Source organism: Narcine bancroftii, chromosome 7, assembly GCF_036971445.1.
Source record: "Narcine bancroftii isolate sNarBan1 chromosome 7, sNarBan1.hap1, whole genome shotgun sequence".
NCBI classification, from domain to species: Eukaryota; Metazoa; Chordata; class Chondrichthyes; order Torpediniformes; family Narcinidae; genus Narcine; species Narcine bancroftii.
The window spans coordinates 134,889,397-134,905,001 of record NC_091475.1 but is presented as its reverse complement, the minus strand read 5'-3'; the positions used below and the strand labels follow the sequence as shown (position 1 = coordinate 134,905,001).

Here is a 15,605-nt window from a genome sequence, read left to right as displayed (position 1 = left end):
CATCAAGAATCTGAATGAATGGAGATGAATGTCAGCCATACTACAACATCAGAGCTGAGCTGAGTTTTGTCAATGGGCTTCTACTCAGACAGAGCAGAATTGTCCTTCCTCAATACTGCAACAAGAGATGCTGAAAAAAAGCTGCAGAAGGGGCTCCTTGGAATGGAAACATGCAAGGGGAGGGCCCGAATTGGTGTTTATTGGCCATGGATAAATGCTGATAGTTACGGGATGGCTTCCATCTGTGAGACCTTTTCAAAACGTCACACAAAGTAGACAAAAGAACCCATGATCATAACTGACTTACCAGCAGTACCATGGCAGAATGTTGGGACTGATCTGTTCCACATGGATGGAAAAAATTACCTGCTAATTATTCACTATCTATTGAACTATCTGGAGATTGTGCTGCTTCCTGACATGTCTGCTGCTTGTGTGATCAAATATATGAAATTGATCTTTGCAAGACATGGAATTCCTCATATTGTCTACAGTGACAATGGGCCATGCTACAGGTGTAGGAAATTCCAAAACTTTGCAGAAGACTATGATTTCCAACATGTGACTTCAAGTCCTCTGCATCCACCGTCAAATGGTGAAGAAGATAAAGGAGTTTGCATAGTTAAACAGTTGCTCAAGAAACCACTAGTCAGTGGCTCAGATCATTATCTAGCTCTATTGAGTGACAGAACTTCACCACTTGAACATGGCGTGTCACCCGTTGATCTTCTGATGGGACAAAGACTACACACCACACTTTCCTACTCTGCAGACCCAAACAAGAACAGAGATGTCAAAGATGTTGACTGGAAACAAAAGCATCTGCGACAAATCAGCAAGAAGCTTAGGGCCACTGGCACAGCATGACACAGTGAGACTCAGAGATTCCAACACTTGGGACAAAAAGGCTTCAGATCTGGAGGAAGTGAATCCAAGATCCTACTCTGTCAGAACAGAGGACAGTTAAATACTGAAGAAGAATCAAAAGGGCCTGGTGTAATGCAAGAGACACTGCAGGAACAGACAAATGCAGAAGATCCAGCCTGCACAGCAACAGAGGAAACTCCGCCAGTGCTTGACAGTTGTGGACCAACAGAGCCAACCAAGCACTTGTGTTAAGAAGATCCACACGCATTATCAAAGCACCTGACAGACTGAATCGCTAAAAGGAGAACTGCATACTTAAAAAGTTTATTCTGCTGATGTTTGTGTTTTTGTTTGTGTTGAATTTTAAATTAAAATGAATACTATGTTAGTGTGTCATGTGGTTAGATTAAACATCTCAAGGAAAGGGGATGTAATGATAGTGATAATCCTGACCACTAGAGGGAGATGGAGAGGAGTTGTTGCAGCTAGGAGTAGATTCAAAATGGATGCCTTCATGGAGTTGTGAGTGAGTACTATTGCTCAGAAAGTATAGTTATAAAAAAGCCCAAGGTTCTTTACAATAAAAGAAACATCACACAATATTTCCCTTCTTAAACATAGGAGCAACATTGTCTTATCTCCAGTTTTCTGGGACTTTGTCTATTTCTAAAGAGAATAAAATGATCTTTCAAGACTTTCCATTGCCTCCATCAGTCCCTGTCCAACATATCAATCTTAATGCTTTTCAGGGAGTGCAACTCCTCTTCTTCAACAGTAACATGCCCAAGAATATTATATCCTTCCCTAATTTCACAATCAGCGATGCCTTTGTCTTGGTTAATATCTTTTAGGACCTTGTCCATTTCTTCTGTTTCTGCATATAAATTCATTCCTTTGTCTCTGTGCAACCTACCCTTTTATCTCTAACGCATATATACAAAATGTTTTGGAATGCTCCTTAATCCTATTTGCCACAAACATTTAATGGCTCTCCTTTATTCCCCCCAATTTTTTTTACATTAAGGGTATACCCTGTTCACAAAACTAAAGTGTTCCTGTGAAACCTTTTGTAAGCCAAAATGGCGTAAAGCAAAGACCCATTCACTACTATTGGAATCCATTTTCGCAAAAAGTGAAAACCCTTTCATAAAAGTGCACATTAATTTTTTCGTAAAAGCAAATTTTCATAATTCGAGTATTCGTAAAGCAGGGAATACCTGCATTTTCTCTTTCAGGGACCTTGTCTGATTTCAGCTTCCCAAACCTTGCCATTTTTATCTTCTATCATTGCAGCAATATGTTGGTCTTAAACTCTAAACAGCGGGACTTTTAAAAACTCTCGTATGTCAGATGTGGATTTAACCCAAACAACCACTCGCAATGCACTTTCCCAGTTCCTCCCTTAATAGTGTTGTAATTAGCTTTCCCCCAGTGTAGAATTTAACTGTGGGCCAGTCTGATGCCACAGTATCTTAAAACTTGAGGAATTCGGAATATTGCTCACAAACTGCTCCCCTACCAAAACTTAAATACCTGTAACTAGCCTGACTCACTTATAAGAGTGATCGCTCCTGATTGGATTATCTACACAATGTTTAAAGAAACCTTTGTGCATGGATCTCACTAATTCTTCTCCAACTAGACCCCTGATTCTAAAGGGATTGCAGTCAATATTGGGGATGTTACCATCATTCACTACAAGAACCCTATTTAATATGTCAACCTAACTTAATCTATTTGTTACTGGCTATTGGGAGACCTATAGGATACCTCATCATAGTGATTGGACCTTCCTTATTCCTCAGCTCTTTCCATATTGCTTAATTGGGTCAGCATTCCAAGATATTCTCTCAGGACAGATGTGACATTCTCCCTAATTCCAGTAGTAATGCCATTTCCCCATTCTCTATCACAAATTAAATAATTGTACCCTGGAACATTGAACTGTCATTTCTGACCTGTTCTCAACCAATTTTCTACAATGGCTACAACATCATAGCATCTTTCATTTACTACTCCAGGTTCTAAGTTCACACTCTCAAATGTCTAATGGAATTGACATTTTAATGAAAAGCTACTTCATCTGAATCCTTTACATACCTTGACAGGTGTTGTAAGTTTCATCTGGAGATGACGTACAGGTGAACCTGAAGAAAAGGATCGTTGGCCCACTATGAGACCAATGCCAAAATAAAAGTATGCTGCCTTCATTTTGATTGCTCACTGCAAAATAAACAATCTTAAAATGACCAACAGTGTCCAATGGTGATCTTTTATACAAAGCATGTGTGCCAATCAACCCAACCAGTAATTGAATAATTGCTCCTCAGATACCAAAAAACTATGTTTGCACGCTTCATGATTAAGTGATTACTTATGATTAAGTAAATATCCCTGATAATGATAATGAGCTTAGTTTTGCAAACGTAAGCATAATGTACAGATGCAATGAAATTCTTCCTTGCTGCAGCTGCACAGACACATAAAACACACGAACAGAAAATAAGTATAAATTGAGTTAACATAATGTACCTTGAGAGAATAAAAAGATAATATATTTAAAAGGACTGATAAATATTCTCTGTTGCAGTGCAAAAAATATTTGTGGTTTTAATAGCGTAGACACTTCATCTCGAAGTGGGTGGTGTTACTGAGATATTCAAAAATCTGATAGCTTTTGGGGGGAAAAAATTCTTAAACCTAGAGGTACCAGATTTCAGGGGTCTGTACCTTCTGCTTCAAGGGAGGATCAAGAAGAGTTTGTGACATTTGTGTGGGGATCTGTTAAGAAGTTTACCACCTTTTTGAGGTAACACCATATGAAGATGTCTTCAATGAACAAGAAATCAATGCCTGTCATGAATTTGGCTAGGTTTGCCACATTCTGCAACCTTCCACATTCCTGGGCATTTGAATACTCAAACCAAGCTGTGGTACAACCAGTTAATCTACTTTACACAATACAGCTATAGAAATTCAATTGTGTGCTCGACCGCAGGCTGAATCTCTTCAAACTCATCAGAATGTAAGCCAATGTGCCTTATTTTTTTCAAAAATATTTTTTTCAAAGACTCATACAAATTGAGGCAACAGTACACTTTCTTACAACACTTATAGCTTCAGCGTTTGACGTCCTGTTTTGCGGAAACTGCCAAAATGTTTGTCCTGGAAGTCAGCCTGAAGAAAACTGAGGTCCTCCATCGGCCAGCTCCCCACCATGACTACCAGCCCCCCCCACATCTCCATCGGGCACACAAAACTCAAAACGGTCAACCAGTTTACCTATCTCGGCTGCGCCATTTCATCAGATGCAAGGATCGATAACGAGATAGACAACAGACTCGCCAAGGCAAATAGCACCTATGGAAGACTACACAAAAGAGTCTGGAAAAACAACCAACTGAAAAAATCACAAAGATAAGCGTATACTGAGCTGTTGTCATACCCACACTCCTGTTCGGCTCCGAATCATGGGTCCTCTACCGGCATCACCTACGGCTCCTAGAACGCTTCCACCAGCGTTGTCTCCGCTCCATCCTCAACATTCATTGGAGCGCTTTCATCCCTAACGTCGAAGTACTCGAGATGGCAGAGGTCGACAGCATCGAGTCCACGCTGCTGAAGATCCAGCTGCGCTGGGTGGGTCACGTCTCCAGAATGGAGGACCATCGCCTTCCCAAGATCGTGTTCTATGGCGAGCTCTCCACTGGCCACCGTGACAGAGGTGCACCAAAGAAAAGGTACAAGGACTGCCTAAAGAAATCTCTTGGCGCCTGCCACATTGACCACCACCAGTGGGCTGATATCGCCTCAAACCGTGCATCTTGGCGCCTCACAGTTTGGCGGGCAGCAACCTCCTTTGAAGAAGACCGCAGAGCCCACCTCAATGACAAAAGGCAAAGGAGGAAAAACCTAACACCCAACCCCAACCAACCAATTTTCCCCTGCAACCGCTGCAACCGTGTCTGCCTGTCCCGCATCGGACTTGTCAGCCACAAACGTGCCTGCAGCTGACGTGGACATTTACCCCCTCCATAAATCTTCGTCTGCGAAGCCAAGCAAAGAACACCACATATAGAGTCCATATTTCCACTCCCTACCCCCTCCCCTCCCCCCAGGCCCCAGTACAACCAAGAATAAAGTTATATAAATTATACAAATATAAAGGAGAAAAAAAAAACACATTGTCTGCACCTCTCCCACTTCTTTGATCCCAATCGTTTACCTGCTGGGACAAATTACTTAATTTCCTTCATTCCAATGGGGTGAAAATTATGTTTCCATACCTATGAGTTTATTGGTGTGCCTTCTTCACGGTTCCCATGATGTCTTGGCCCCAGAAGAGGTTCTCTGATATGTAGACATAAAGGAACTTAAAGCTACTAATCCTGTCCTCTGCTGTCCCATCAATGAAGATAAATGTGATATAGAGAAGTGCAATATAAAGGAACTTTTTTACTTTGCAAAATATTTAAGATAAATAAAGCTAAATTGGGAATAGTTGGGAATGGATGTTTTATGTGTAATTTTTTACAGTCTCTTCTTCAAGTAATCATATTTTGCGCCCATGGATAGTAAAACTTGATTCAATGTGAATACACATTTCCATTTTGATTGGATGATAATTGTCAGATTTTATCCATTTTGATACCAACAAGATACACAAAAAACAAATCTCGGCACATTGTTCCATGGCCATCAGACTTATTAAATTCTTTATTATTGAAACATACCAAGATGCAGTTAAAAGCTTTCGTAACACAAAATAAATTGCTGGAAGAACTCAAAAGGTTGGGTATCATCCATAGAAAGCAACAGACATTCAAGATTTGGGGTCATAACCCTTCCTTAGGAATAGCAAGAAAGAAAGAAGGATGGGGGAGGGGGAGCAACACAAGCTGGTAGGTGCATGCAGGTTGGAGAAGTGAAGACATGGGGGGAAAAAAATAAAGTGAGAGGGCCAAAGGAGATGCACTCTTCTTAAGAGATCAATAGATCATGGAATGAATGGAAGGGGGTTTGGTGCTAGAAGAAATAATGTGTAGGTGAGGGACAGGAAGAAAGGATGGGGAAGGAAAAGAGAAGGAGGTATGATGCCAAATACATGAGGATAACCAAGGGGGGGGGGGGGGAAAGTTACTAAAAATTAGAGGTTGATCTTGCTGTCATCTGGCAGGAGACTGCCAAGATTAAATAAAAAGAAGTCAGAATTTTAAAAAATGGTTTGCATGGCATCCTGGCATATATAAATATAACATTAGTGCAACTCCCACCCCTTCCAAACCCCCACAAAAGTGCAGAATGCAGTCTTACAGAGAATGTGCAGGATAAAAAAAATGCAAGAGTCCCAATGAGGCAGGTTTGTGAGATCGAGAGATCGCCTTTAACAAACGAGAAGTCTGTTCAAGAGCTGGACAGTAGTGAGGAAAGAAGCTGTCCCCGAATCTGGGGGTACAGTTTTTTAAACTCTTGTATCTTCTGCCATACAGGAGAGTGTATGACCAAGATGGGGTGGTTTTTTTTAAATTATGTTGGCTGCTTCCCTGAGCCAGTGCCAAGTGTAGGCAGAGTCAATGGAGAGAGCTGATTTTCATAATGGCATGGCTGGAGTTTAATGTGCTAAAAGTCAATGAGAGTACAGAGAGATCTAGTTGATCTAGTCACTGTGCATGAATCACAACATGATAGCAGGCAAACTTAACAAGTAGTTAAGAAGGTCAATGGAATTTGGGCCCTCATTGCAAAGGAGTTGAAAAGTGGGAAGATTTTGTTGGAATTGTACAAGCTGTTTGTGACACCATACCTGGAATCCTGCGTACATTTTTAATCTCCTTATCTCACAATATGTACAGTAACATCAGAGGCAATTCAAGAAATTCACCAGGCTAATCCCTGGGATGAGAGGGTTTTTGTACCAAGAATAGTTTGAACCTGTATTCCTTGGAATTTAGAAGAATGAAAGGCGATGTTATTTGAACATATAATATCCTAAAGAGGTTTTACAAAGTAGATGCTATATTTTCACTTGAGGGAGCATCTGAATTGGAGGATATAGTTATAAGGTAAGGGCTGGTCATCAAAAACTGAAATTTCTTCTCTCAGAGGGTGGTGAATCTTTTAAATTACCTGACTGTTGTGGAAACCATATTACTAGGAGTATTTAAAGTGGAGGGGGATAAATATTTGAGAAATTGAAAAGTAGAGGGATCTAGAGAAATAGCACAGAGGAGGAGTTGAGGCCAGTATTGAACCACCAAGATCCTATTAAATAGTGGAGCAGGATTTAAGGCCTTATTGGCCTACTTTGTTTCCTAGTTACTTGTGATTTTTGTATGTTAAAGTGTTCACTTTTTGGAAATAACATATCCTCTTCACTCAACAGCTGCTGTCTACCTGCTGAATGTTTCCATGATTTTGCTCGACTGTGGCTCTTTGCTGGGATTGGTGACCCTTACAATAAATATTATGATATTTGGAAAGTACAAAATGTGTAGTAAAATGATATGTGCCCAAGAATAGAATAACATAAGGCATAGAAGATGGACCAACCCCTTATGCCAAGTCCATGAAAGAATCACAACCTCTGGGTGAAGAGTTTTCTGCTCACTAACTCTTGAATCACTGAGTTCTTATTCTGCTCTTGGGGGCATTATTCCAGACACCCCAGACCAGTGAAAGGGTTTTGTTTGTTTCAATGAAATCACCACTCATTCTTCTGAACTCCAGATAATTCAGAAAATGTGAACTGGTCTTTTTTATTGAGGTTAATTTTTTTTAAAAATTCAGTTAAGATCTGCATATGTTCAAGCTAGTAATTTTTAAATTCAAAAAGCATTACTTTAGGATTTTTATCTTTGAATTATCTAAACATGCGAAGCAGAAAAGGTACAAACAAATAAAATAAATTTTAACTTCAGACATAAGGCCTGAAAAATTATTTGTCAGCTCAAGATTCCTTTAATATGTAAATGTAATAAAACAAAATTTGTGAACTTTTGCCTGCCATAAAGACATACAAAGAAGTGTCACTTAGCATTGTCTGGCATCCCCAACAATAAGAAAAAGGGAAGTGCTTTCAGAGAAACTGAGTGTCTGTGAATTCTCCTCCTGGTGCCCCTTCAACTTCTGCAGCTGCACAGACTCCAGTTCAATCCTTTTGCAAACCTGAGCTCCCACATCTGAACCTTTGATATGACCAGGAAGCTCTCAGTGCCTGAGGCTACTTCGGGAGCCCTTCTTGCCCTCAGATCACTCACGAAGCTGGGCCCAATACCTGGTTCCCATTTACATGGTCTCCAGCAGCCCGTATCGCTGTCTGGGTCCTTCAGTCACTAAACCCCTCGTGAGTCTGCTGCTGAGGCCACCTTCTCTGTCTTCTTCATCTCAGTGGGGAAAAGTTGCCCCATTTCTGGTGCCCTGCACCTGTCCACTTATCTTCAGCAGCCCACAATCCCTCGAACTCCACAGGCAAGCATGGGCACCACCTTTCTGTGAACATGCATTTAGAGATGTTAAAGAAACACTATTGGTTCTTTTAACAGGCCTCTTAAAGCTTTTGCAGGGCCATCAGCATTAAAACTGGATGGTAGAATGCCATAGAGGAGTTCTGTGTCTCCACTCTCCCCTCTCCCACTGCAGCTGTCACTTCAGCCTCTAGCATTTATTTCAAGGGATTTTTCATCTAACTATTATCACACAACTTTGTTTAAGTTAGGAACTTTGTTGAAAAAGAGAATTCAGCTAAAAATTCCAGGCTTCATAAGATTCTCAGAAGAAATGTTTATTTGCAACATGAACAGTGTAAGCACTGTCAAATAACTGAGTCAAGATTGGGTGCTGAACAATGAAGTTGAATAAAGAATTTGATGGGTGCTAAAGGAGAAATCTTCACAGCAGTTGAGAAGAGGGGAATTGTAAGGATAATTGCACCGTTTTCATGTGTAAGAAACAAAGGAGTCTTCTGAGTCTCCAGAGAAAACTAGCAAAGGTGACCAGCAGAAGAGGCACAGACCTTGAGATGGTGACAGACTGAATGAAGAGAATACTAATAATCAGGATGTGTGTAGAATGTCATTGATAATGTATAGGAACAATGGGGATGGTTCCCAGAGGAATGGGTTACAATTAAAGGATGGCTACCAAAGGTGAACTGCAGAAAGGAAGGAACAAGGTAACTTGTGAAGAAACAAGTAATCAAGAAGTAAATATAAATAACAGAGTAAATGTACATCAATCAGTAACTTGAGTTTCATGAATAGTTAAACATATTACCTGATGACTTATTGAAAATATATTTTAATTCCAACATTACCTTCATGGTTGTTGCATAATCAAAAACAATAACAATTTAATTATATGTGTGAATTATTGCTTATCCAGAAAATGAGTAATTTTATTTGTGGAAACTTCCTCCTCCATGTTCTGTGCCATTTTAGAAGATAGAAAAATTGATCAAATTTAAATTGGTTAAAATTTTCAAAGGTACTTTTTAAATATGGAACATAGAACAGTATGTTTCTTTCAGCTCATGATGTTGTGCCAAACCTATATAAATCTACTCTACATCAATCTAAACCTTCCCTCCCTCACAACACATGACCCCATTCTTTTTTTCATCAATGTGCCTATCTAACTTTTTAGATGTCCCTATTGTATCACCCACTACCATCTCCACCAGAAATGTCTTTCAGAAACCCACCACTCTCTGTGTAAAAAAAAAACCTTCCTCTGATATCTCCCCTAAACTGTTCTCCACTAACCTTAAAAAAAATGTCCTCTGCCATTTGCTATTGTTAGCCCACATAAAAGGTGTTGGCTGACCACGATGCTGCTCATAAGCTCATACAACTCAGTTAAGTTACTTCTAATCTTTTGTTGACCAAAGAAGTAGTCCTAGCATGCTTAATCTTTCTTCAAAAGATATGTTATCCAATCTAGACAGCTTCCTGGTAAATCTCCTCTGCACCCTCTCTAAAGCTTCCTCTCATGAAGTAAGCAGAACTAATTTCATTTTTCTGTTTGCTCCCTCTGTTCATACTTCATGACATTAAATTCACCCTCTAACTCACCCTCCTCACTTCCTTCTCTCTTAATTTTTTAATCTTCTAATCTCAGGTTACTGTGATATGTGGATCCCAGCCACACTTAAGCCTTTGACGAGGCTTTTTCAGTTTGTGCTCTAGGGAAATAATTCTGAAATCTAAATCCTACTCCTCCAAATATGCTCCAATGTGTGTCCCATGAACTAAAAATTAAACACATTGTCTAAGATACAGACCATCCCTTCGATCTTTGAAAAGAGAAACTCAAAAGGCACTCTGTCACCAAAAATCCAAGTTAAGAGGAAGAAATTATTTTATTTCAACATCTGAAAGGAGGTTGCAATATCTCAATGGTGTTTGGAAATCTGAAGGAGTAGAATTTGAACACTGGGTAGTGTTGCACAAACTGCTAGAAGGAACATGGTTAATTGTTTCAATGCATTCTATTAATTGCAAGCTTTTTTGGATACCATATTAAAACTTCTGATAGCCTTACTAAACTCAATTAAACATGAAGATAAATTTGTCATGTTAATATATTTCACAATAAATGCTTTATAAATTGTCAAAGTCGTAGAGATTCATAGAATTGTATGGTACAGAAAGGTGCCCAAATTGTTGAGGCCGACCATGATGACTATGAAGACTAATCTCATTTGCCCATTTTAGACTTTTATCTCTCTACTTCTTTCTTATCCAAGGAGCTATCTAAATACCTTTTAAATGCTGTAATTTTTTTCTGCCTATAATCACTTACTTTGACAACACAGTCTATCTATCTACTATGAAAAATGTGCCTTTTAGACATCTTCCCTCCTACCTTAAACCTATACCCTCTAATTTTAGACTCCTTCACCCCTGTCTATATCCCTCATAATTTTATAAACCTTTGTACTGTCAACCCTCCATCTTCTATGTTTTAGTCAGAATAGATCAAGCTTATCTGCTCTCACCTTATAAATGAAGCCCTCCATTCCAGGCAATTACCTTGTAGATCTCTTCTGCACACTTTCGAATGCTGTCAGATTTCAGATTTATCTCAGAGTACATACATGACATCGCATACAACCCTGAGATTCCATTTTCCTGCAGGCATGGCAGAATAACCACTAATTGGTAGTGCAAACATGTAAACAAATAAAATAACTGTAAACAGTCAATGAATACAAACAAACTGACTGTGCAATACAGAGCAAACAAAAGAAAATCAAGAAAGTGCACAAGAAAAGTTAAATGAGTCTCTCATTGAGTTTGTTGTTGAGTCGTCTGATGGTAGAAGGATAGCAGCTGTTCTTGAATCTGGTGGTGCAAGTCTTGTGGCATCTGGACCTCTTCCCAAAAGGCAGCAGCAAGAAAAGAACATGTGCTAGGTGGTGTGGGTCTTTGATGCTTGCTACTGCCTTCAGACGGCAGTGTTCCCTGTTGATGTATTCAATAGAGGGGAGGGTATTTTCTGCAATGTCCTGGGCTGTGTCCATTACCTTTTGGAGGGCTTTACACTCAGGGATGTTGATGTTTCAATACCAGATGGTGATGCAGCCGATCAGCACACTTTCCACCACACCTCTGTAGAAATTTGCCAGGGTTTCTGGTGTCATACTAAACCTCCGCAAACTCCTAAAGAAGTAGAGGCACTGACATGCTTTCTTCATGATGCCATTGGTGTGTTGGGTCCAGGAAAGATCCTCTGAGGTAGAGACTCTCAAGAACTTAAATTTGCTCCTGCTTTCCTTTCCTGAAGTCAACAATCAGCTTCTTGGTTTTGGTGACATTGAGTGCAAGGTTCTTGTTGGTGCACCATTCAGCCAAGTTTTCAATCTCCATCCTGTGTGCTGACTCACCCCTTTCCTTTATACAGCCCACTACCTCACATTCTTCCTATAGTGTGGCAGCCAGAATTGTACGCAGTATTCCAAGTGCATCCTAACCAACATTTTGTCCAGCTGCAAAACAATCTACCAACTCTTATGTCTCAGCTTATTTTTCTCAATGGCTCATCATTCTTGATTATCAACAGTGTTGTGAGGTTGGATGTTGAGTAAAATCTATAATTTTGGAGTGGTGTGAAAATAAAAGTGCATGATCTGGAAATAATGTTGCTTAAAATTTTTCTCTCAGTAAAATCTTTTTTTTTTTTTTGCATGACCCCTACTGATACAATGAGGGGCAGATCATTTAAAAAAATAATGTCAGTCATTATTTATTTTTATGGCAAATGGGGATGTATAGTTTTTGAAGTTCCTTCATACAATCTTTAAATACCCACCACTGTCTATCAACCATCAACCCATTGAATGTACTTCTAGCAAATTCATCCCTCATATCATCATAAATGTCTCTCAATAAGTTCCGGACACAAATCTTTGAATTATGATGTCACTCTCCATCTTGATGAAAAATCCCACTATACCGTGGTCATTCTTCCCAAGAGGCCACATACAAGGTTAATAATTAATTTTGCCTCATTGCACAACACACAGTGAAGGGTTGCCTGCTCTCAAGTTGATTCCTCAACATATTGGTCAAGGAAACCATCCCTTACACATTCCAGAAAACCTTGCTCCACTGAATTGCTACCATTTAAGTTCTCCCAGTCTATGCCCATGATAACGGCTCTACCTTTATTTACCTTTAAAACAAGAGATAAAATAGGCAACTTTGAAGATTAATTCTAAAATGACCATGGTTTTAAAAAACAAATGTTTTCCTTGTTGATATTGCCTATCTCACTACTAGTTTGGTGTTCTGTATAACATACCTACTACCAACATTCTTCCACAACTTGACCTATGCAGATCCTACATTATCTGAAGTAGCGGTTTTCAAACTGACCCCTTAAACTCACTTTCCACCTTAAGCAATCCTTATGCCAAAAGTACTCCATGATTGGTAAGAGATTGTTAAGGTGGTATGTGAGTGGGAAGGGAAGTTTGGGAACCACTGCTCTAGACCCAATTGAAATATTTTGCTTGAGAAGTCATGCACATAATGAGTCAATTATGTACGATTAAAACAGTGTTTTTCTATTTCCACTCACTTATCATCTTAAGGAATCCTTTGCTGATCACAGAGCACTTATGGCATCGGGATTGCTTAAGGTGCAATGTGAATTTAGTGGGGCAGTTTGAAAATGGTTTGATGTACACTGAGCGCTACATTGTTTACAAATGGATATCTCTCCTTTTTGTTGTTTCCTATGTCTCATTTTTTTTGTTTATATGTGTGGATACACACTATGGCTAAGATTATGCCTCCATTTTCACTGGCTTTTGCACTCTCACTTAACCTTTTCAAGTTCTGCAGAGCTAATTAAATGGTGTGGTAAATCTTCACAGCTCCAGTTAAGGTAAGCTCTGTCTCTCACAACAACCTCCCTCTCTCTTTCTTATCAATAATCCTGAACACAATTTGATCATGGATCATTGAATCTTGCAGTGATCCCAAATTGTACATTCTTGCTTTTAATTTCAAGTCTGCTAAAAATGTATCAAACTTCTCTCCCTGTAGCTGTGTGCCTCGTACCTCATGAATGTTTCATTTTTCTTTGATGAACAGTGTTCTTCAAACATCTTGATAACCTTATTGAACTTGCCATGGTCTTCTGCCTTGGCAAAAACAAATGTATTGAAAACCTTTCGTCCTTAAGGTCCCACCAGAGTAAGTAACAGTGCAATCTTCCATGTTTTATGTTTGCTATCAAGTTCAATAGCTTTCAGGTACAACATGAACCTTTGTTTGAATAAGCTCCACTCATGGTCGACATTTCCAGTCCAATTTACAGCATCGGGATTCTTCACACTTTTCATTTCTCTGCAGCTATTGACTGATTCTCTCTGCACACTCCTGGTGTTTCTTCCACTCCAGGTGGATGTTTATTTTTATTTTAATAAAGAAACTTGGGTTCTTTTAAAGCAACTATACTTCATATAGACTCAAGACCATAGGGAGGCATCCATCTTGAATCCAACCAAACATGCTTCAAATTAGTCTCTGACTCCCTCCCTGGTTAGGAGGATCAGTAGCAGTCAATCATTCCACTAACCGCACTGCCATCATAATTAATGCTCCCCTTCCCCATGTTTACAGATAATAATCTTACTAATATAAAGATAAAGACTCTTAGCAGGCAGGGATAGGGAGACAATTTGGGAGAGTTGCTCCAGAAGCAAGTGGCACCAGCCAGCTCTTCATCCTGGGCATCACCATTTCATTCAAACACAACTTTATTCAAACAGCTGCTGCGGGCAGGGAACGACCAGGGTGCTCTGCTGGCTGAATGTTTGCTCCAAAGTGGTTGTGTGCTGCTTTGGAAAACATTTATTTTTATGATTTTAAACTTTAATTTAAACTTTTATTAAAAATTTTATTCATTCTTCTTACCTTAAATGTTTTATTTATTTATTTCCTCAACCCTTTTTTTACCAGTTGTTTGAGTTTCCAGTTGACTGAATGCTGGATAATGGGAATTTTACTATATTTACTCTCCATAAATCTATTGATCCTTAACTCAATAATTTTCCTACTGAAATTTGCATCAAGTTGTTGGTTGATACAGAACAATAAAATGTTGACTTTTGTTTAACACAATAACATGTTGACTTTTGTTTAGGTATAGTGTGCTCCCAAAACCCCTGTTTGAGGATGAAATGGAGCAGGCCATGTTATGGTTTGGCTATGTGGATTATTTGAAAAACACCACCAATTGGGTCGGAATCTTAAGCATTCTTGGCATTCTTGGAGGCAAGTTCCAAATCCAGTGCATTAAAATATAATTTTTTAAACCCACTCTTTTTGTGACAACAGCTGTTGTGATAGGTTACCACTGAGGTGACACAAGCAGACTAATCTCAGAGAGCATTGTTAAAGAAAGCATCAATAACAAAAGACATTGCCTGGCACTTCAATGCAGTAATACAGCCAGCAAGGGCTTCTCCTTTCACTTATGCCAACAATGACATTGGAACCATTCATTTTTCTATATATTTTATTTTCACTCTCTAACTTACTTTTGACAATTATACAGACAACAAAACACCAAAGAGCCCCCACTTCCCTACCCTTCCTAAATAAGTCCAATTAAGGAAAAAAATTTTTTTTAAAGTCAGTGCATACATAGAGACACTGTACTAACAGAGTGTTATATCCTTTAAAGAAGCCTTCTGGCTAACTAGAAATCATAACATCTGTCAGTGAAGTGTCTATATATTCTACGTAAGGCTGCCAAATTTTCAGAAAGGTGTTGAATCCTTTTCTAAGGCTATATATGATCTGTTCACTTCCAAAGAGGAGAAAGGAATCAGATTTCCACATCACTGTTATGCATTTCCTGGCCAAACATAAAGTGATTTCTATAAATTTTATTTGGGAATTGGTTAAAGATCTACTGACATTTGTGAAATTCCGCAATAAACAAAGCTCAGAATCTGAACCATTCTATGATGGGAATTAGCTCTGCATTGAGATGCTATGCATCAGGGACCAGAGAATGCTGTTTTGCTTGGTTGTACTTGTGCAATCAGATGACAATAAACTTGAGTTGACTTTGTCTTTGTTAGTGTTTCAATAGGTTCTGTGCCAGACAAATCCACAAAATCTCTTCTGAGTTCTGAAAATTCTCTACTTTCATGTTGATTCTCAGTCCAAAATTTGTAGTGTCCATAACTGCAATTTGTACATCTACAATAATGTAGACTGCTA

The 15,605-nt window shown here is 39.1% G+C and overlaps 1 protein-coding gene across 1 annotated transcript in view; it reads right to left on the bottom strand.

Moving 5' to 3' along the window:
- LOC138740031 (uncharacterized) overlaps positions 1-15,605 on the bottom strand; it is a 95,432-nt gene that overhangs the window by 64,505 nt on the left and 15,322 nt on the right. Inside the window, exon 2 of the mRNA XM_069892475.1 lies at positions 10,896-10,994. Within this exon, the coding sequence (XP_069748576.1) occupies positions 10,896-10,994 (99 nt within the window). The remainder of the gene's footprint in view (positions 1-10,895; positions 10,995-15,605) is intronic.